The following is a 23,278-nucleotide window of genomic DNA, read 5'->3' on the forward strand; positions in this document are numbered from 1 at the left end:
GGCAAGGTCTGTTCTAATTTGGCCTGCATATTACACAGAAGGATATGCATGAATGATAGTGCGCTATTTATCTGCCTCACAAATTTATCATCTCAGGAGGATCCCACTTTCTCCTTAAGACACTATCTCTGTTTAGAATTTGCTGCATTAAAAAAACAGAGCTTTGATACAAGATTTTCCGTTTTTTATTTTTGCAGTAAGCCCCGCCCCCCCTCCCCACAAACCTTTTGCCAGATTTCTGATGCACTTTGACTTGATGTGCCCTTGGTCCCTGTCAATCAGGTTCCCAGGGCCTGTGTTCTTTCCCAAAACTGTACCTTTGTACCCCCAATTGGCACCTCTCTGGCCACATGCAAGTCCCTTGTAAAAACTACCATGGGCAATGTGACCAGGGGAAGACTCCAAGGGCTGCAGCACTTACTTTGCCACCCTTAGAGGTCCTCTACCTTAACACACACAGACAGCCATTGCAGGCTGCGTGTTCTGGTGCACAGAAAAGTGAAGAGGCGAAATGGCACACATACTTGTGTGCCATGCCTGCAACCCACTGCCTGTGGTATAGGCAAGACTCCCCTCTAGCTGGGTGCACTATACCACTGGTGAGTGTCAGCAGTACAAGGCCTTTATCCTGCTGGCGGCCGCAGGATCTAACGTTCAGCTGCAGTGTCGGCCATACCAGGCCTTTATCCTGCTAGTGGCAGCAGTATCTAACGTTCAGTGACAGTCTGTAGTTTCAGCACCATCTGGCCTTTGTTTTGAAGATTCTGCTGAGTCTCGATGTATTTATGTCCCTAAGTGAACAATTTATCTTTCCATGTGGGGGGGCTCTATTCCAACTCTGGCCTTCAGATGTTTAGCATTAGGGGCAACCTATCTAACCTGGTATTGTTTATTTTCAAACTCGAAAAAGCACCATATCAGAGAATCAACCTGATCATGGAGGAAAGGCTTTGGCCAGGATGTGCCAGATGTTGTCTGTGTATTGGGAGAGGGTTTAACATCTGCCTCCCACAGTGCCCCTTCTAAGTGGTGCTCCTAGAGGCACAAGTGAGGGAATCAAGTGCTATACCAAACAAGAGGGGACAGAGGACCTCAATGCCTGTTGCCCCCCCTCACCCCTGAGGGAAGATCTGTAAGCATTATGGGCCCCTGGAGCAAATCAAATGCCTTCTCTGTTGTCAGAAATATCGCCACAGCAGGCAGGTCTGGATCTGTCTGCAGCAAAATTACAAATATGGTCCGTATATTATGTGACTTTGAGCGACCAGGGATAAACCTTGCTTGGTCCAGAAGAGCCGTGACCCGCATGCATGCCAAGGAGCCTTGTAGCTGTTACCTCAGGGTGTATCGGTGTTGACAAGTCCGTAGTCTATACAACAGACCTTGTTAGTCTTCAGGACGATGGTTATAATCACTTTGCACAGGGATAAAGGGAGTAACGTCGACTCGCACACACACATCAGACATACTCAGGAGTTGAGGAGCTACCACATCCATTGCATTCCTTCTGGATTTCTGCTGCGGGCACTCAAACTGTGCCCAGGCAAGGCACTGAGTCTAAAGGTCAATGAAACAAATGATTGGCTTCAGATCGGCACAGTCTTTTTATCGTAGAAAGAAACTTTTCTCATTCTTGATTTGTCGAGCGTGGCTCCTCACCTGGAAGGGTATCCGGGTGCTGAGGGTCTTGCTGCTTCAGGCGGGTTCATTTAAACGGCCAGGTCTTGAGCGCCTCCTGGAATTCTAGGAGCGAGGTAGGTGTCGGGTGTAGGACAAAGTCGTTCCAGGATTTTTTTCGCAAGGGAGGATATTGTGCGTCCTCTGCGGATGCGGGTGTGTGCCCAAGGGAGGCGGCGCGTACGTGTCTGGAGGGTTGGTTGAGGTTCAGGCGTGGTTGATGTAGGCAGGCCCTTGGTTGTGCGGCCTCTGCGCATGCGGGTGTGTGCCCAAGGGAGGCGGCGTGTACGTGTCTGGAGGGTTGGTTGAAGTTCAGGCGCGGTTGATGTAGGCAGGCTCTTGGTTGTGCGGCCTCTGCGCATGCGGGTGTGTGCTCTAGGGAGGCGGCGTGTACGTGTCTGGAGGGTTGGTTGAAGTTCAGGCGTGGTTGATGCGGGTGTGTGCCCAAGGGAGGCGGCGTGTACGTGTCTGGAGGGTTGGTTGAAGTTCAGGCGTGGTTGATGTAGGCAGGCCCTTGGTTGTGCAAGGCGTTGTAGGAGTGGACCAGCATCTTAAAATGACATCTCTTCTGTATGAGGCGCCGGTGGAGTTACCTGATGTGGGGGTGATGTGGGTCTGTTTGAGAAGGTCCAGTACGAGTCCAGTATCTGAGTTCTATATGGTATGCAGTCTCTTCAGGAGGCGAACGGTGATTCCTGCGTAGAGTGCATGACCTTATTGACTAGGGTTTGTGCGATGGTCTCTTTATGAAAATGCAGTGATGATCCTGTATGTGCAGTAATGTCAAAGTGTTTAGGAATACAGCAAAGGCACTCATGGAGCGCTAGGATTAAAGGTGAGTAACTTTTGCTTCCCTCTTGTTTACTTTGATACCTCTACTTGGAATGTGTCCACTCAGCGTAGCTTTCTTTTTAACTCTTAGCTAAACACATCGTGAAGATCGATGGAAAGGCTGGGCTCTTCTGTGGTTTGCTCCCCAGGCTGTGTGCAGGAACGATTGGAACAGTAGTGCATAGCAAAGTGTTGCAGGTGAGTGCGACCACTGTCCTTCCTTATGTTCGTTCATTCCACCTGGAATATTTGATGATCAGCAGAAGTTGTGTGCTCCTTTGTCCAGGGCCTGTTTCCTTAGACTGAGTGGCCGTCCTGGTACAAGAAGCAAATGGATCCTGTTTTCACAGCACAACATAACACTTTTATTAGGATGAGGACCTGACGGATGCAGTGCCTCCACCCCTATCACTGGCTGCATTTAGTAAAGTATTTTCTTCCAGGAGGTAAAGGAGAGGATGTGTGTAGAAAAGTTGCAGTACCCCACCACTTTTTGCCTGGCTTTTGATACAACTTTGACTGTAGTGTAATGGGTCCCTGCTAATTGGGTTTCCAATATCCGTATTCCCTCCCCAAAACTGTACCACGATTGGCACTACTTATGTTGCCGCTGTAAGCCCAGTAAATGGTACCCTCGCCCACACTACCATAAATGGAGAGTAAGGTGCTATCTACTTTTACCTCTGCCTACTTTGGGGTACCACTGGACTGTACACACTAACTCATTTTGGTAATGTGTATATACAGAGGCAGCTTCCTACAGTCTGCCCTCTCCATTGGCGTCGCGTCTGCCCTCTCCATTGGCGTCGCGTCTGCCCTCCCCATTGGTGTCGCGTCTGCCCTCCCCATTGGTGTCGCGTCTGCCCTCCCCATTGGCGTCGCGTCTGCCCTCCCCATTGGCGTCCCGTCTGCCCTCCCCATTGGCGTCGCGTCTGCCCTCCCCATTGGCGTCGCGTCTGCCCTCCCCATTGGCGTCGCGTCTGCCCTCCCCATTGGCGGCGCGTCTGACCTCCCCATTGGCGGCGCGTCTGACCTCCCCATTCGCGGCGCTTCTGCCCTCCCCCTCTTCACTGTGTTCTGTGGACTTGTATCCTTCCGCCGGTGTTCTTGCTCTCCACCTCGACACTGTGTTCTGTGGACTTGTATCCTTCCGCCGGTGTTCTTGCTCTCTCCCTCGTCACTGTGTTCTGTGGACTTGTATCCTTCCGCCGGTGTTCTTGCTCTCTCCCTCGTCACTGTGTTCTGTGGACTTGTATCCTTCTGCCGGTGTTCTTGCTCTCTCCTTCGTCACTGTGTTCTGTGGACTTGTATCCTTCCACCGGTGTTCTTGCTCTTTCCCTCGTCACTGTGTTCTGTGGACTTGTATCCTTCCGCCGGTGTTCTTGCTCTCTCCCTCGTCACTGTGTTCTGTGGACTTGTATCCTTCCACCGGTGTTCTTGCTCTTTCCCTCGTCACTGTGTTCTGTGGACTTGTATCCTTCCGCCGGTGTTCTTGCTCCATCCTGTCCCTCTCCTGTGGGAGGGGGGCAGTGGCCTACTCCTGATTGGGCAGGGCTTCCCATCTTTAAGATGGCGAGAGCCCGGAGATGTGCTTCACCTCGCCTCCCCCACCTGAGGGGTGGGGTTGGCAGAGGCTGGCACACCCCCTGTCCTTCCTTGGGGTTTCCGGCCAGTCTTCCCACCAGAGTGGGGGTTTAGAACCGGTAGGGGCCAGTTGCTGAGTACTGCAAGTGGCCTGGAGAAGCTCACAGAGGCGGCATGCCTTTGAAACTTCCCCTGCCCATCCTGGGGGAGGAGACTTAGCACCTCGCCCAGGATGTGCATTGTTGTAGGCCCAGGAGAGCAGGATGGCTCTCTATCCAGGGGTCCAGTAACATGTCTGCTGTGTGGCAGTCTAGGCAGCCCCTCAGACAAGATGTGGATTGTAGGTTAGGTTCAGGGGGCATCTCTAAGAAGCCCTCTGTCGTGCATTGTACATTAAATCCTGCACTGGCATCAGTGCGGGTTTAATGTGCTGAGAAGTTTGATACCAAACTTCACTTTTCAGTGGAGCCATCATGGTGCTGAGGAGTTTGTGTTGACGATCTCCCAGCACCATATACTCTTAAATGGCAGCACTTCACTTACAGTGCCCAGGGATGGACCTGGGTACTGAAGGGGCACAGGGCTCATGCTCCTGTGCCCACACCACTGGCATAGGGCACCCAGCTAGAGGGGTGGCTGATGTATGCCTGGGCAGTGTTGTGGGCATGGCACACAGGGATGTGTACAGGGCCTCTAAGGGTGGCACAATAAGTGTTGCAGCCCTTAGAGGCCTTCCCTGGTCACAAGGCACTGGGTACCTAGTGTACCATTTACCAGGGGCTGACATGTGGCCAGGGTTTGCCAATTTGGGTTTAGGTTTCAACACAGTTTTTAGGGAAGGAACATAGGCCCTGGGCACCTGATTGGCAGGAGTCCAGGGCACACTCAGTCAAAGTACATTCAGCAATTCAGCAAAAAGTGGGGGCATACCATGCAAGAAAGATGGCACTTTCTCACAGAGTTGCATCTTAGACGCATGATTTTCTTTTATTTAAATAATTTTCAGATTAAAAAATCTGTATTTTAAAGTTTCCTGCAGGTCTTCCTCACATGTTTTATACTGTTATTAATGCAGAATACCCATGAAAAACTGGAATTGCAAGTAGTTTTTCCTTCTATTTGACACAAGCGGTGATAATTTTATTTTCTCTTTTAATAGCAGTTCCAGGAGTCTGAGCCTGGCGAGGTATGTGGACTGCTTGATGTGCCAAGAACCCCAATCTCTCTCCAAGCCCTAAGATATAGACATTTAATCCTGGGCGGCCGCATGAAGCCAGGCTTTGAATTTCTTGATGAACATCCAGTTTTGGGAAGGAAGGTACGCAGTTAGAGATTCTTAAGCTGCGTAATCGTTAAACATGTTGATTATTTGACACTAAGATTGAACTGATCTAACTTATTATCTCCTTTTAGGATGCAGTGAATGGGCATAAAGAAGCTGCATCGTCATTGGATCAAGTTGTCAAAGAGGTAAGACGGAGTTGCACATGCGCCCCTGGCATGTCTGAGCAGGAGCTGCAGGTGTGTGACTAGCAGCAATTTCTCCCTCCTGGAACATGCCGTCCTCCTTTCCTGGTCATGCAGAACGCTTGGTGCTCATGTCCTCTTACCTCTTTCCCACATATTCAAACGATCTCCGCTGAATAGTGTCATCCTAGTCTTACATAAGACCTTGACTGCGTGATTCCAGCAAAGACCACCACCCTGTTTCACAGTCTTAGCTGAAATTAGTCAAATTAATAAAAAAAACTCTGGGATGATAATTGATAGAAAAGCAAGGACCAGGGACATGCAGATGCTTTGCAAAGTTGCAGTTCAAGATGTGAGGCGGCCCCACTGATCTCTGAATTCCTAAACCAAGAATGCTTCCCTCCAAAACTACTCACTCTGAGCTATTTGTCTCCCTTGTGGATGCTTCATTTGCAAATCCAATGACCCGGCAAGGTTCCTTAAAGGTTCTACCAGAGGACAGTCAGCCCGACCGCTCAGTTAATGTCTCTACACCTTCTACTGTCATTTAACCCTGTAAGGATTACTTTACAAACCTACAAAAGACAGTGACGCATTGGGATCCCCGTTGAATCTTCAACAACCGTGATCCTAAGGATGGAACGATGTCTACCTGATCTGCCGTAACGGCCAGAATCAGCAAGGCTCTGTGGACTCCGATCAAAATTGCATGAATCAAGCTAGTTTGTATGTTTACGTATGTGTTTGTTCATTAGAGTGGCGGCAGCCTCTCTGTAGTAATAGTTCCAATTCCCAGAGCTGGGAATCCCTCTGTTTTTTGCTTGCTAATAACTCTGCCACCGTTTGCCGAATCTCCATGAAACTTTGCAGACCATTCCTTTCTCTACATTGGCGGATGATGAAAAGTTTTGTTGCAATTAGTCAAGGGGGTGCAAATAAAAAAAGGGGGGGTCCCAAAGCACATTTTTTCACAGGCTCATTTTCCATCGACTTTTAAGACTGATGTAGCGTTGAAGTGACTAGTCAAATTTTGCTAAAAATGTTTGCAAAAATATAGATTGTGGTCAAGAATCCTCTATAGTACTAGATGTAATCTGGTTAAGTAGTTCTAGAGTGATATGGCATTAAAACCCAGTGCCAAATAGAACCACGCTATGCCACAGTAATCTTGCGGCATACCACTGTGAGGAAATGGGATGTATTGTGCGGTTGTGGAACCTCACCATGTAATGCACACACCAGCCCCGTTGGGACCCTTGGGTTTCGTTTGTGGAACCTTCAGCTCACCCCTGGGCAGCTGTGGCTCTGAGCAGCCAGCCTCTCAGAGGAACAAGCGCAAAGCAATTTCAACAGCACCAGAAGAATTGAAGGAATTGACATAACCATCCAGCAATCCGACACCAATGAAAACAAGCATTGAAAATGCAATAGGTCTTGCCTTTCATTAAGTTAAAGCCATTTGCTTTGCTATACAATACCATTAGCAAAGCAAATGGCTTTAACTTAATCAACGGCGAGACCTATTGCATTTTCAATGCTTAAGATTTCTATGAATGCAGATATCTAGAAAAAAGAGTACCCACAAAAAACTTCCTGTTCCTAATAGTTAAAGTAGTCTCAGCGATAGTAACAGTGGGTTCTGTAAAACCGGTAGTCAAGTAAAGAAGCCACACTCTTCGATCCCTTCTTTTACCAGGATCAAAGTTGTCACACTGGCCTGACTCCCCTTCCTAAGACACAGCCTGAGGTGTTGATTGTCACAATTCTAAGTCCTGTGTTTAAGATCAGACAGAAACCACTTTACCCGCTTGAATTAGACAATCCTCTCAGTTTTGTGTTACTGAAGAGTAAGAACTTGTGGTTTGAGGTATCGGCCACGCCTTCTGCTTTGCCGCATGTTTAAACTTGTTAATGCAATTTTGCTGTTGACACTCAGATAATTGATAATGTATATACGTCAGCCCGGATATGGAATCACATTTCATTTTATGATGTTTGATGCATCTGGGCCAAGCTCTCTTTGTTGAAATTGTCATCCAATAATCTTGGGGGTAAAAAACATCAACCCACACACCCATTGATGGCAAAAACACAGACCCCCTTCCAAGCCATAAAAAGAGTATGATGGCCATTCCCAAAAGCTTCTCCTTCAATACCTCACCCACACGCAAGCTTATAATAGCTGTAATGAGGCACCCCAAGAACGTACGATCCAACACCCACACAGAGGTGCTGGAAAACCTCCTCGGATGCCTCAGACTGGGCTCCCTATCCTGTACCATGAAGGAAGATGAGGTCCAGCTATCGCCCTCTATCCCTACTCTGGACACAGCCATTGCATTGCCTGCTCTTTCGTTCTCTTCACAGCTAATTGAGCCCCTTTTTCCTTTAATTAATGCTGATCATAGGAACAGGAACTAGAGTTTTGGGCTCTGCTCCTAAGGTGCACAATGTCATAAGTCAGGGCTGCGTGTTATGAAGAACCACAGAGGACTCTTTTTCACATGAACCGTGTTCACTTGCCACTTGTTCGCATCACTCTGCGCTGGCAGAAGAGATTCTCTTTTCAGTGCGTTTTTCTTAATTTTTAAACTAGTCAGAGCCACTGCGTGGGAGTGTGAGCATGGCACTGGATGGCAGGCCCACCGACCACTGTGTGGTAAACAGTGGCAATGCAGTATTTTCTATTTGAGTGTGTCTTTAATGTGTGGCAATGGTGCGACATCTGTACTGTAAGTTAATGGCGGCCTCTATCTCTCCATTGAATTGTATGATAATGTCAACATCCACAGTGTATGCCGCGTCCACTCTCTAATGTATATTATTACAATCCGATCCCCACTGTTTCAAAGTTCGAGAATCTCCACTGTGACAAATTTACCACTGTAATGTGTTTCAGTATTTGCCTCCCTCCTTTGTATCCGTGTCAACCCCTCACCTGTGTTGACGTTGCAACTGTGGTAATGTCCGCCTCTCCACCAGAAGGCAACGTCACCATCTCTACTATGTGGCAAAGTCAGCTTCTCAGAGTGTGGCATTGTTTGCATCTCTGCTGTGTGGCAATGCCGGCATTGCCATTGTGTGGTAGTCCTAGTATATCAATGTTGGAACTCTGCGTCTAGCAATACCTAAACCTCCACTATGCCGCGCGGTCAGTATGTCCACACTGTGTTAATGTCAGTATATCGGCATATGACAGTGTTTCCACGGCAGCGTGGAACAATACGGCTCTCTCGCCTGTACTCATGTAAACCTTTACACTGTGTCGCAAAGCCAACATGTGCACCATGTATTGATGTCTACATCTCCATTGCGTGACAATGTTGGATTGTCTATTAGTCCAATGTCTGCACCTCTATTGTGGTGTATCTATCACTGTATTCAATGTGTGCAAATATGGCATCTCTGAAGGCTGCTGGTAGCCTCCACCGTGTGGCAATGCCGCCATCGCTTCTGTCTGCCAATGGTGGTATATGCGCCATACCATGTGCCAATGGTGTCGTATGCACTGTACCATGTGCCACTGATGGTATATGTGCTGTGTGGCACTGCCAGCATCTCTACAAAGTGGCCATGCCTTCACTCTCTGCCAAAACCAGCATCTCCAGATTGTCATCTCTAACCTGTCATTATCTGCTCTTCACCCTATGGCGACGCCAGCATTTGCGCTGTGTGGCTATAGCTCCAACTGCGCAAGTCAGAGGAGCGCTCTGTTTCATTGTAAAATCAAACACATTTTGGCAAATTTTTACTGATGTAGAATTTGGGCAAGAAGTCCTTAAAATGACACAGGTTGGCGTTGCCCAGTCACCTTGAGGTCCTGAAGTGTTGTCTCACTTCCAGTAGTCATCATACTGTACATGTGTAGAGCACATGGCATCAAGGCCTGGGCAGCAACAGATAACCTACTGCACACACTACATTACCATGGGCTAGGATAGGGCTAGAGTGAAAGGTCACAAGACCCCTCACCCCCTTTACGAACCACCTCCGTGAGCCTTCGGAGATCAGCCCCTGCTTCGGAGGGCGGGTTTTGGATTCTTTGATTTTTAAAGCGGGACAAAGCTGTGATGGATAAGACCTGCCGCGTGGAGACCACTGTGGCTTCACTGTTGCGAGCTGGCGGCTGGCGGCCAGCAGCCACAGTTGACATCTCCTCAGACACCAGCCTCCCAGGCTTTGGGACTCCAGCACACATAAACTCTACTGCCCCACAGAGCAGCTGCAGGCCGGGTGTTCTCCCCATGTCCGTTGTCCACACTCTGCACAAACAGGAGGGAGGCTGCTGGGTGTGTGTTTGAGTCACTTGAGCCTGTATCTTCCCTCCACTGGGAGCGTGATGTGCATCAAACCGTGAGCTTAACGCTTAATTTCTTCTCAGTCTGGCAACCTCATGCAGAGGTCAAAGGGAAACAAAACAGGAATTGTGCTGGGAAAAGCAGGGCGAGGATGTGTTAGGGGAGCATGATGAACGGAGGGGAAAAATGGAGGCCAACAAAGTAAACTTTAGGCTGCTGATTAGCTACATGGTGCGTAATGCATAATAATAAAAACAAGCGCTCGGTAGGGGAGTTTGATGGGAGGGGAAAAATGGAGGCCAATTAAGTAAACTTTAGGCTGCCGATTACCCACGTGGTGCGTAATGCATAATAATAAAAACATGCGCTCGCCAGGCAGCTGACGTAGATTTTCTCTTTTTCTGCCATCCCACTTGGACTGCCTCGCCTGCTTTCCTTCTGAAGTAAAAGGTTTCTTATCTTTATGGGGCCATGTGTTTGGCCCCATAAAGATAAGAATCCTTTTACTTCAGAAGGACAGCAGGCGAGCCCGTCCAAGTGGCACGGGCGAAAAAGCCAAAAGTAAACGTCACAACAAGCTCTTTTCCAATGGCTGGCCACAGTTTAGCATAAACGGTGACACCAGCCAATGGAAAAGAGGGGCGGGGCTTAAAGCCCTTTACCAAAACTCCTCCAACATTAAATCTCGCCAGCGAGACTGCGCATGTGCGCAGCCCACGCCAGCCGAGACCTAAAAATGAGACTGTATTGTTATAGAAATTTCGACACCAAATTGAAAAAGAGATTGCAGAGGGTTCCAGAGAAATGGAATTTACAAATACCAATAAGTCAAAGCATTTCACTCAACCGTGAACAAGCATTGGCAAATTCAATTAATTTGACACTTGGGCAATTGTCAATCTGTTTGGGTAGAGTTATTTTGTGCAACCAACTGCAGCAGGGAGCGAACGAGGGGGCCTGAAAGGTCCTCTAGAACAGTGACCTCGACAGAAGAAGCTGTCTTCAGTCAGTTTCACGTACTTTATCTGCATTGCAATGGATTGGAGTGGTCCTGATGCAAGGGATGAAGGATGCTGAATATGCTTCAAGGATGCTTCAAGGATGCTGTGGATGCGACTCGGACAATAGTCTTCCTGCAGGCACTCCTCAATCCACGAAGATGGTGCAGGTGTCCTGGTTGCAGGGTTAACTTTCCACGAGGTCCTCTCTGGTCTGACCAAAGTCAAGTTGTGTAGGAAGCTGGCTCTGTATATACTATACCAAAGTGCGGTATAGTGTGCGCAGAGTCCAGTGGAAGTCCAAAGGTAGGCAGAGGTAAAGTAGATAGCACCGCACTCTCTATTTGTGGTAGCTTGGGCGAGCAGTTAGGCAGTATCAGAGGACAGTGTAAAGCATTTGTTGCACACACTCAGTCAGCAAATGGTCTCACACTCAAAGACTGAACTTCAGACCAATTGTTTTTGTATAAAAATATTCTTTTACTTATTTTGCTTTCTAAATACTTTGCAGTAAATACAGTTTGAAATGCAATTGTAAATGTACTTTGAAATGGTTACAGTTTGAATTACTGGTCATGCAATACTGTGAAATGCTGTACATGTACTTTGTATTGACTTTGCAATGAAAATTACAGGTAAGTTACTTTTACGTTACTTTTGAGATTACTTTTTCTACTCAGTGATATATGCCTAGATATCACACTGGGACATTTCCTAGAGAAAAGGTAAGTAAAGTCAGTTTTGCACAATTGTTGTTTTTCAGGTTTCCATAGAAATCAACTCCACACAACACTTTTCATAGAAAAACAGTAATTGGTTCCTATGGAGAGAAATGAAGTTAAGGTTCTGGGGTTAGACTCCGGGGTCCCCCAGGTTGAGGGATGTATTGTTGTTGCACCCTCAGCAGTACTAGGGCGGCCGGGTGCAGAGTGCTGATGCCCAGTGTTATCCAATGGGGGATAGGGGGCCTCGGGTTGGTGTCTGCTGGCAAGCAGGCCACGGGGCTGTGGGAGCAAAGCTCCTGGACTTTAGCTCAGGGCAAATGGGGAAACAAATTGGCACCACAGGTGCACCCTCAGCGGCCGGGTGCAGGGTGCTGTTTTGACGTTGAGCGCCCTGTTGCTTTCAATGGAGAACCTCTGGTTTGCAAAGGCACTGCAGGCAGGGAGATGAAGGTCTTCTGGGTGCGACCACCACTTCAAGAGGTAAGTTGGGAAGTTAGGGGTTGGTGAGGCACCGTTGGTTTGGACACACACGGCCGTGGGGCAACAGGTGCAGGGGTCTCTTTTGGGGTCGGATCTTACCAGCTCCTGGTCCCGGTTAGGGGGGCCTTCTGGATTTAGGCTGCAGGCGTTTGCTTGAGGCAGGTCAGGGGTCGCCGGATCTCAGGTCAGGATCGCCCGGGTGACCTTCTCATGGTGTTTGCCCACTTGAGCTTGGGCCGTGGACGGCGGGTGCAGAATGGGGCGAATTCGCGTTGCCCAGCTGGAGCCAGAGGTTGCAGGTGAACAAATCCGGTGTTCACTGGAGACAAAGTCTTTGTGCTTGCAGGCAGGTCCTCCGGGGTTTTCAAGGTAGCTGGCTGCAGGACACACTGGGATTTTGCAGTGGCAGGTTCTAGGTGGAGACCAGCCAGTAGGGCTGTGCCCAAGTCAGTGGGCGTCTTCCCCTTGTTAGCTTTGGCACGGCTGTTCGGTCCTTCTTTTCTTGGTGCAGGTTCTTGTCTAAGGGAGCAAGGTTCAGGGGTGCCCCTAAATACTAGGTTCGAGGCATATGAGCTGTGGAATTAATGTAACATAAGTCCGCCACCTAGTGTTTGGCTCGGATGCTTGCACGTTGTTTTCTTGGAAGAAGTCTTTTGTAGTCACGAGATAGGTGACTCCTCCCTTGGACTACAGTGTGCATGGTCATCACCTCCATCCTCAGTTTTTTCCGCCATTGGGTTCGGATGTAACTTTTGCGCTCTGTTTGGTAATTGTTCCTTTACTTCTCTTCGACGCGCACAACGTCTTCAAACTATATCAAACTCGGCGGTATTGTTTCGTTTACTGCCTTTCAACGAACACTCTTAACTGCCGACTCCAGTGGTCGGCGCGTGCAGTTTTGCCCTATCGACTCCATTCGGGCCTCCGGCTAATGGAAAGGACTCCGTTTAAGAAATGTCCCCAGTGTGGAGCTAAATTTCCACACCGCGAACTGCACAAGGTCTGCAACCTTTGTCTTTTGCCCGAACACGACGAAAAACATTGCCAAGCCTGCATTTCCTTCAGGTCCAAAAAGACTATTCGTGATCGCCGTGCCCGACGACACGGGATGGCGCAACGGGCTGCAGTGGTACCGGCAGACATCTTTGAAGGCCCCTATGTTCTGGAGGCAGAGGATTCGTAAGATATGGATATCATATCTGAGGCAGATGACTCTGACTCTGATGACCACATCACTCCAGGTCAACGAGAGTACAAATGCCCCTGTCTCTGCCCCTACCCCGCTTGAAAAACCGAATGCTCCGGTCAAGACTTCACCTGCAGGCCCAAGTTGCGATCGTAAAACAACTTCAGAAGCCCTCGGGCTTGGCTCCGAAGACCAAAGAAAAGCCTACTGCTAGCTTTGTGCCGAGCCAGCCGCATCGCGGTGCTCCCAAACCACCGTCGATGCCAAAAGATGGGGCAGGCCCTGCTCCTAAAAAGGCCACGGCACCGAAACAAAAAGCCTTGGATCCGAAGAAACATAACAAGCCTCCGGAACCGAAAAAGAAATTGGACTCCACGGCGAAGCCAAAAGACTAAAAGGACCCTCCTAAGGCTCCTGAGCCGAAACCAAAACCACGTTCCGAGCCGAAAAAAACGGAACCGGAAAAAACTGCTCCCACTGAGGACTCGGAGGAGGAACGGTTTCGCCCAGATCCGAAACAAAAGACATTGCACATTGATCCAAAGATAGGCTGTGTTGTGAATGTCCCCAGGAACAAGAGAAAGCCGGACACTCCAATCATCCCGGAAGTGCCGAAAAAGAGGAAAGATTGTGCTACTTCACCATTGAGACCCTCTTCTCTTCTTCCTCTTATGCCTCTACCTCCTCTAAAGCCACCCACTCGTCCTCCATACTCACCACCACCACAGGATGATGATTGTGGGAGTGGCAATAATGACCCTCATGGGGATCCTTACGATACTCTTGATCCCTGGGGAAACTGATACCCCTGTAGAGCCTCCAGATCCACACATCCACGGGGGTTACAGGGTATTTTCCCCCGACCTAGCAGCACCGTGCTTACTCGCCTCATCTCATACATCACGCCCATCAGCCTGATCGCCAAGCTTCCTGTCTTACTAAAAACCCTACATCGAGATAAGATCCTCCAGACCTACCTGACCCAGATGCATTGGCAGCTAAACCATCTGCTACAGATGGCACTATTTTCTGTCAAATTATTGATAGGGCTGCCCAATGTCATGGCGTCCACATGCATTCAGACCCCACAGAGGAGGACTTACTCCTAGATACACTTGCACACACACACACACACAAAGGTCAGTACAAACGTTACCTATGCTAAAGGGTGTTCTTAATCATGCTCCAGATGTCTTTAAAGACCCTGTCAGAGCTAGGATTCTCAACTCAAAGATTGATGGAACATATAAACCCTCCCCTAATGATCCCACCTACATTAAGGGTCAACTCACATTAGACTCTCTGATAGTGACCAATGCTCGAAAGCGGGCTAACCCACAAAACTCCGGTGATGCACCACCTCTGGACAAAGAGTCCAAGTTCTTAGATGCCGCAGGCAAACGAGTTGCCTCTCAGGCCTCTAATACCTGGAGGATAGCAGATGCTCAGGCGTTACTTGCCGGATATGATAGGGCTCACTACGATGAGCTGGAGGTACTTGTGCAACATTTACCTGATCAATACAAAGCTCAGGCCAATGACTTCATTCAAGAGGGCAAGTTAATAACTAACGAGTCTATACCATGTGCTCCAGATGTGGCAGACACCGCATCTCAGTCCATAAATACCAGTTTGCTGCTACGGCTATGCATCTCCGGTTTTAAACAGGAAGTGCAAACTACAATCTATATCAGCCGTTCAATCATAAACAGCTTTTTGGCCCAGCTGTAAACACAGCACTAGAAAAAATGAAAAAAGACACGGAGACTGCTAAATCTATGGGAGCATTACAGCTCAAGGTTCCTTTGAATCAAGCAGTCCGGATTTGTATAGCGTAGCTGCATCACCCTCGAGGGGCTCGATTTGATTCGCCTGTATGGGTGGCCGATCCATCTCTTACTTGGCCCCAAAAATGTGGAGAACTCTTTATCCGGGCCTCCTCTGATGAATCCTCCTTTAAAAAAGGCTCAAAACACAGCTTTTTCTATCGTGCGGAGTCTGAATTAGCGTCGGGACATCTTTAACAGCTGTGCACTGTAGAAATACCATATTCATTCATTCATTCATTCATTCATTCACAGGCAATTCCTTTGTAGCCTTGGTTGAAAGGGTAGTAACAACTCCCACCTAGTAAAGGGGTGCATAGTGGGTTTGTTGCTAACAATAGAAGCAAAGCTCTGATGTCAGTCTAAAAAAAATAAAAAAAAATAAAAAAAAGGATCAAACCACTTTTTAAATTGTGCTGAACTTTTTTTATCTTGGAGTCTGAACTGGCGCCGGGACGTCTTTGACTGCTGTACACAATAGAAATGGCGCATTCATTCATTCATTCATTCATTCATTCATTCACCGTCCGTTCCCTCTTAGCCTCGGTTGAAAGGGCAGTAACTGCATGCAAGGAAACAGGCTTTTTGCAGGTTTGCCTTCACTTTTTGACTAACATGTACTGGTGTAATGACTGAAATGCCCAGAGTCCTGCTGAACAGGGCTCAGTGCATGTGCTCTGACCCTTAAAATACTGCATGTTTATTTGAATAGTCCCCAATTGGCATAGCCTAACTTACTTTTAAGTCCCTAGTATATGGTACCTGGGTAACCAGGACCTGTAAGTTAGAGCATCCCCCAGAAACTGCAGCACATGTTGTGCCATCCTGAGTGGTACAAGGTGAGACATGGCTCCCAGTCTGCCACTGCAGATGGGAAGGTCAGTTTAAAACTACTAACTCAACTTTGCCATTTTAGGTAATGGCGAAGCCCAAACCTCCATTTTAAATATAGGTAAGTCACCCCCATGGCAGGCCTAAAGAGCTCTAAAGCACAGGGTCTGTAGGTTCAGGAGCAGAACAGTACTTTTACATGTTCCAGCAATAAAGACACTAAATTGTTGTTTTGACTGTGGAAAGGCCAGTAGCTGCATTGGCAAGTACAGAGTTGCAGGTTGGCACCCCAGCCCTGCTAACTTCTGGACGGGACTACCAAGGTTGGTGGTTGCATCGAATTTAATGTCACTGGTGAGCAAAGTTCAACTTTAGAAGTTACCACTGTAGTTGCCAAAGGTTTCCAGTGCCCGCTTACTGATGTACATGGGGCTCGTCCTACATGCAGCTTTCTGCCCTCCAGGGGAGACATGAGCACGGACTGCCAGGAAAGGACAAAATAGGGTCCTGCATGGGATAGAGGTGATAACCTCCCTCCTGTAGGAAGCCACACAGGTGTTAGCCCAAAAGGCAAGCTATAAAGTAGAAGCTGCTTTTGAAGTGCACATGGGTAACACTTGGGGGAGGGGCCCTCTAATGTTTAAGCAGATGGGCTGGCGCTGGGGAGAGGAGAGAAGCCAGTTGTCAAACAGGTTTTTCTGGGGGCTTGTAGCTCCACCTCTGGAGTTGGGCTAAGGAGCTTTGAGTGTCGAGCGAGATGTCTCGTCATGTTGGGAGTGGGCAAAATGGTGCATCCTGGGTTAGACAGATGCCACACTTCCCAGGAAGTAGGCATCAGGAGGTAGGGAATCTGGTAGAACCATTTATTACCAACCGCATCCTACCCAGTGGATTTGTTTTATTTTTATAAGAGAAATAGAGCACACCTGGAACTCGGATCTTTACCGACTTTGAAGAAGGACCAAAGGAAGACTGCCCAGCTGCACGCAAGGGACCAGCAGAGAGACCGCACCTCCTACACCTGGTGGCTAGCAAAGGGAAGGACTGAGCCTCCTGTGTCGAACTTAGAGAGAAGCAGTCTTCAGAGCCCAGTCACGCCAAGAGAACTCCAAGGGCCAGTCGACTGTCTTACTGTTTGCAGCACAAGGACGCAACAGTTAAAGAAGCCTGCTTGGGCGAGTTAGTAGCCCAAAGTCTTCAAGCCGCTACCACCATGCAGCATCGAGGACTGAGACCAAATGCACAGAGTTGCACCTCAGTTCTCTGAGCCTGTGAGTAGTGTCTGGGTTTCTGGGACGCTCAGAAGGCAAGTTATCTATGTTATATGGAGTTATAGAGCGCGACAGCTGCCCCAGCGAAGAGGCGTCCTGGTGCTAAAAGCCAGAGAGATAACGCACAGAAGAGCAACAGGAAGGCCTATGGAAGGGGAAAGAGGTTTTGATAGCTTTTCTAAATTGAAGGTAGTTGGTGAGCCCCTGGATGTAGGCCGGCTGAGTTCCAAAGGGTGGCAGCTCTACTCATACATGAACCCTGCTCTCACAAGGTACCACTACCAGGCCTTGTCCCATAGAGCGGAGCAGACGCGTGGGAGTGTAGGGAAGAAGTAAACGGTTAAGATTTCCAGAGATTCACTTTTCAAGATTTTAAAGGCTATATAGAGTGCCGTGAACTCAATACGCCCAGCGACGGCAACCAGTGAAAACGACGAATGGCACTTGTCACTTAGCAGGCTCTGCGCAGGCCGAGTAGAGCTCTAGCGGCTGCATTCTGGACTCTCTGTAGCCTTTGTATCTCAGACTTATTGGCTCCCAGATACAATGAACTGGCGTAATCAAGTCTTGACATAATCGGAGCCTGGATAATGATCTGCCTAGTAGGGGCATAAAAAAGAAAATGGGTTTGAGTCTGCGCAGCAGACCAATGCAGGTTCCAGCCACCTTTTGGTTTGGGTCTGAAAGTTGAGGGAAGCGTCCATCCAAACCCCCAAGTTCTTCACTACAGGTTTAGGGGCAGGGGCTGTGCCTAAACTCTTAGGCCACCAGGACTCGTTCCAACGGTCTCGGTTCTTTCCCACCAACAACACCTCCGACTTGTTAGCATTCAGTTGGAGACAGTTGGTGGTCATCCATTCAGCGACCGCCACGAGACCCCCCTGAAAGTTCGTGGCATCCCGCTCAGGGTCACTTGAGAGAGCCACCACCAATGTGTGTTGTCGGCGTAAGAGACCATGGTCAGCCCTCTGCTCTTGGCTACTCCAGCCAGAGGTTGAACATACTGATTAAAAAGCAGAGGGCTCAGGGACGAGCCCTGTGGAACCCCTTGCCCTATAGAAAGAGTACTAGAGGCAAAGGGGGGTGGGGGCTATCACCTGAAATGTCCTGTCCGCACGGAAAGAGGCCATCCACTTAAGAGCCAAACCGGTGACTCCAGCCTTAGCCAAATGGCGTGTGACACCGTGTCAAACGCGGTATAAGATCCAAAAGGATCAGTGCCAATGTTTGCCCCGCGTCTAAGGCTTTCCAAAGATGTTCAGACACGGCCAAAAGCGCTGACTCGGTGCTGTGGCTGGGGCGGAAACCATTTTGAGAGGGATCGAGCCTATGATTGGACGCGAGATATTCAGTAGGAAGAGAATTAATGTAGGCCTCCGTGAACTTTGCAGTGCAAGGTAGCAAGGAGAGGGGCCGAATGTTTTCTTGCTTTTTTGGGTGTAGAGACATTTTTTTTTTGAGCAGCGGTATTACCCTGGCCTGTTTCCAGGCCTTAGGCACGGCCGCGGCACCAAGGGACCCATTGATCACCTGTTCCAACGGAAGTATGATAGTGGGTAGAATTTTCCGAAATTGGTCGGGCTTCAAGGGATCAACAGGAGAGCCCGACTTCACTTTAGAACAGAGGATTGCAGGAAGGATTGGCATGTGACCATGACAACAAGTGACTGGTAGTCCAGTGGCAACTGGAATTCGCCCAGACCGTTGTGGACTTTGTGGGACGTTGACCCTGCAACCAGTACCTCCTCACAATCTTGGACCAAGGAACACCTGCAGTAAAAGACCCCTGTCGACTGCATCGCATCCACAGAGCCTCTTCAGCATCCTTCATCCATTGCATCAGGACCTCTCCATAGGAATCCATTGCAGCACTGATGAAGAGCCTGGAACTGCGGAAGGAGGGCTTCTCCTGTGAAGGGGACTAACAGAGGACCATGCTGGCCCCCCTGACGAGCTCCTTGCTGAAGGAGGGCTTCTCCTGTGAAGGGGACTAACAGAGGACCATGCTGGTCCCCCTGACGAGCTCCTTGCTGAAGGAGGGCTTCTCCTGTGAAGGAACCTAACAGAGGACCATGCTGGTCCCCCTGACGAGCTCCTTGCAGAAGGAGGGCTTCTCCTGTGAAGGTACCTAACAGAGGACCATGCTGGCCCCCCTGACGAGCTCCTTGCTGAAGGAGGGCTTCTCCTGTGAAGGTACCTAACAGAGGACCATGCTGGTCCCCCTGACGAGCTCCTTGCTGGAGGAGGGCTTCTCCTGTGAAGGGGACTAACAGAGGACCATGCTGGTCCCCCTGACGAGCTCCTTGCTGAAGGAGGGCTTCTCCTGTGAAGGGGACTAACAGAGGACCATGCTGGTCCCCCTGACGAGCTCCTTGCTGAAGGAGGGCTTCTCCTGTGAAGGGGACTAACAGAGGACCATGCTGGTCCCCCTTACGAGCTCCTTGCTGAAGGAGGGCTTCTCCTGTGAAGGGGACTAACAGAGGACCATGCTGGTCCCCCTTACGAGCTCCTTGCTGAAGGAGGGCTTCTCCTGTGAAGGGGACTAACAGAGGACCATGCTGGTCCCCCTGACGAGCTCCTTGCTGAAGGAGGGCTTCTCCTGTGAAGGTAACTAACAGAGGACCATGCTGGTCCCCCTGACGAGCTCCTTGCTGAAGGAGGGCTTCTCCTGTGAAGGTACCTAACAGAGGACCATGCTGGTCCCCCTGACGAGCTCCTTGCTGAAGGAGGGCTTCTCCTGTGAAGGTACCTAACAGAGGACCATGCTGGTCCCCCTGACGAGCTCCTTGCTGAAGGAGGGCTTCTCCTGTGAAGGGGACTAACAGAGGACCATGCTGGTCCCCCTGACGAGCTCCTTGCTGAAGGAGGGCTTCTCCTGTGAAGGGGACTAACAGAGGACCATGCTGGTCCCCCTGACGAGCTCCTTGCTGAAGGAGGGCTTCTCCTGTGAAGGGGACTAACAGAGGACCATGCTGGTCCCCCTTACGAGCTCCTTGCTGAAGGAGGGCTTCTCCTGTGAAGGGGACTAACAGAGGACCATGCTGGTCCCCCTTACGAGCTCCTTGCTGAAGGAGGGCTTCTCCTGTGAAGGGGACTAACAGAGGACCATGCTGGTCCCCCTGACGAGCTCCTTGCTGAAGGAGGGCTTCTCCTGTGAAGGTAACTAACAGAGGACCATGCTGGTCCCCCTGACGAGCTCCTTGCTGAAGGAGGGCTTCTCCTGTGAAGGTACCTAACAGAGGACCATGCTGGTCCCCCTGACGAGCTCCTTGCTGAAGGAGGGCTTCTCCTGTGAAGGTACCTAACAGAGGACCATGCTGGTCCCCCTGACGAGCTCCTTGCTGAAGGAGGGCTTCTCCTGTGAAGGGGACTAACAGAGGACCATGCTGGTCCCCCTGACGAGCTCCTTGCTGAAGGAGGGCTTCTCCTCTGTGTGAGAAAGTGCCATCTTTCTTGCATGGTATGCCCCCACTTTTTGCTAAATTGCTGAATGTACTTCGATTGAGTGTACCCTGGGTTCCTGCCAATCAGGTGCCCAGGGCCTATGTTCCTTCCTTAAACCACACAAACTCCAAATTGGCAAACCCTAGCCACATGTCAGCCCCTAGTAAATGGTACCCTAGGTACCCAGGGCCTTGTGACCAGGGAAGGCCTCTAAGGGCTGCAGCACTCATTGTGCCACCCTCAGAGGCCCTGTACCCTTACACACACACACTGCCCTTGCAGGCTGAGTGTCTGGGTGCAGGACAAAACAAAGAGTCGACATGGCACACATCACTGTGTACCATGCCCATCACCTACACTGCCAAGGCATATGTCAGCCACCCCTCTAGCTGGGTGCATTACGCCTATGGTGTGGGCACAGGAGCAGGAGCCCTGTGCCCCTACAGTACCCGGGTCCATTCCTGGGCACTGTAAGTGCAGTGCTGTCATTTAAGAATACATGGTGCTGAGAGCTTGTCAAACACGAGCTCCACAGCACCATATTGGCAACACTGAAGCCTGGGAAGTTTGGTATCAAACTTCTCAGCACATTGAACCCACACTGATGCCAGTGTAGGATTTAATGTACTAAGCACCCCAGAGGGCATCTTAGAAGATGCCCCCTTACAGCTAACTTGCAATCCACGTCTGCTCTGAGGCTGCCCAGGCTGCCACACAGCAGACACGTTGCTGGACCCCTGGGTGGGAGAGCCCCTGCTCTCCCGGGCCTGCAACAATGCACATCCTGGGTGAGGTGAGAAATCTCCTCCCCCAGGATGAGCAAAGGGAAGCTTCAAAGGCATGCCGCCAGTTGGAGTTTCCCTAGGCCACTGCAACCCCCCACTCTGGCGGGAAGCTTGGCCGGAAACCCCATACAAGGACAGGGGATGTGCCAGCCTGCCCACCCCACCCCTCAGGTGGGGGAGGCGAGGTGAAGCACATCTCCGGGCTCTCGCCATCTTGAAGATGGGAGGCCCTACCCTATCAGGATTAGGCTACTGCCCCCCTCCCACAGGAGAGAGGCAGGATAGGGGGTGTACCCACCCCAGGACAAGGACCCATTGGTCCCTGGCCTTCACCTACCTGTAACGCCCCTAAATCTAGTATTTAGGGGCCCCCTGAACCTTCCTTCCTTAGATTCCAGATAGAAAAACGACAAGAAGAGCAAGAAGAACAAAGACCTGCCCTGCAGCTGCTAAAAAGAGAAGAAGACACCAACTGCTTTGGCCCCAGCCCTACCGGCCTGTCGACTCTCGAACCTGCACCAGCGCGGCATCCCACGTGGCCAGCAACCTCACCAACCCCGGAGGACCTGGCTACCTTTTAGCTCTAAGCCCCTGGGACTCCCACGAGTAGAGGCTCTACTCAAGAAACCTATTTGCTATCCCTGGCACCAGCCCGGGACCGCGGACCCAACACACTCTGCACCAGCCAAGCCTGGCCAGTGCCGGAGTGGACAAAGACCCAGAGGACGACCCCACGGCGACTGTGACCCAGAGTCCGGCACCCAAGGACCCCCCTCGACATCCCGGAAGAAGCCTGCAGCCTCAGAACCAAGTGCCACCCCAGCCGCGATCAACCAGAGGGTAAGATTCCCGACGTCAAAAGGCACCCCTGCACCCGGCGCCCTGCGACCCCCTGTGCCCAATCCCGGGGTACCCACCTAACCTACAACTACCTAACTTACCTCTCGAAGTGGTGGTGGCACCTGAAACATCCTCGTCCCCGAGCCTGCAGCCTCTTTCCAAACCGGAACATTCCCATTGATTTCCATTGAGCGCCCTAAGGCTCAAAAGCACCCTGCACCCAGCCGCCCGAGTGGCCCTGGCAGTGCCCTCTCTACACTAACCTACTTCCCCACTTGCCCTGAGTAAGTGACCAGGAGCCCAGCTCCCACAGCCGCGTGGCTTGCCAGACAGCAGCCACCAACCAAGGCCCCCCTATCCCTCATAGGATAACATTGGGCCCAACTCTCTCTGCACCCGGCCGTCCTGAAACCGCTGAGGGTGAACCAACTGTACCTACCTGACACTGGGGGACCCCTGAGTCCATGCCCGGAATTTCAACACTACCAGTCGAGTACTTACCCTTAAACCGCTAACTTCATTTTCCTCATAGGGTAACATTGACTGGCTTTTTCTTCAAAAATCTTCTAAGTGTGAACTTTTCAAAACTGCAAAAATTCACCAAAAATCAGCCAAGTGACAAAAGCGAATTTACTCACCTGCTCCTAGGTGAGCTCCCAGTGCTGGATCTTGGTGCCCAGCCCTGACTCTGAAAAGTGTTCACAACTATACTTACCTCTAACTCATTTTTCTCCCGTAGGAAACCATTGTCTGCTTTTCTGTGAAATTTCTTCTAAGTGTCTACTTTTGCAAATTTGAAATATTCTTTTAAAATCGTACCATTTCTGCAAACGAAATTACTTACCTGCTTTTGATAAGGACCCCAGTCCTGGGTCTAGGCACCCAGTCCTGGATTACTAAAGTAACGATAAAGTACTCTACCTGCAATTTGAATTTCTTGCCATAGAGATCCATTGAATGTTTTCTGTGAAATATTTTCTAAGTGCTAACTTTTGAAATAGCTAAATATTATTTAAAAATCATTACAGTTAT

General features: G+C 50.0%; 1 protein-coding gene across 6 annotated transcripts in view; it reads left to right on the forward strand.

Moving 5' to 3' along the window:
- LOC146859588 (mitochondrial carrier homolog 2-like) overlaps nucleotides 1–23,278 on the forward strand; it is a 379,079-nt gene that overhangs the window by 150,722 nt on the left and 205,079 nt on the right. For 4 of the 6 annotated variants that reach the window (XM_085646528.1, XM_085646527.1, XM_085646524.1 and 1 more), the window contains 3 exons: nucleotides 2,600–2,706; nucleotides 5,252–5,410; nucleotides 5,506–5,562. In XM_085646528.1, the coding sequence (XP_085502654.1) occupies nucleotides 2,600–2,706; nucleotides 5,252–5,410; nucleotides 5,506–5,562 (323 nt within the window). The remainder of the gene's footprint in view (nucleotides 1–2,599; nucleotides 2,707–5,251; nucleotides 5,411–5,505; nucleotides 5,563–23,278) is intronic. The other 2 variants (XM_085646529.1, XM_085646525.1) reach the window with 1 other exon arrangement.

The sequence above is a fragment of the Triturus cristatus genome, chromosome 3_1 (assembly GCF_964204655.1).
Source record: "Triturus cristatus chromosome 3_1, aTriCri1.1, whole genome shotgun sequence".
NCBI lineage: Eukaryota > Metazoa > Chordata > Amphibia > Caudata > Salamandridae > Triturus > Triturus cristatus.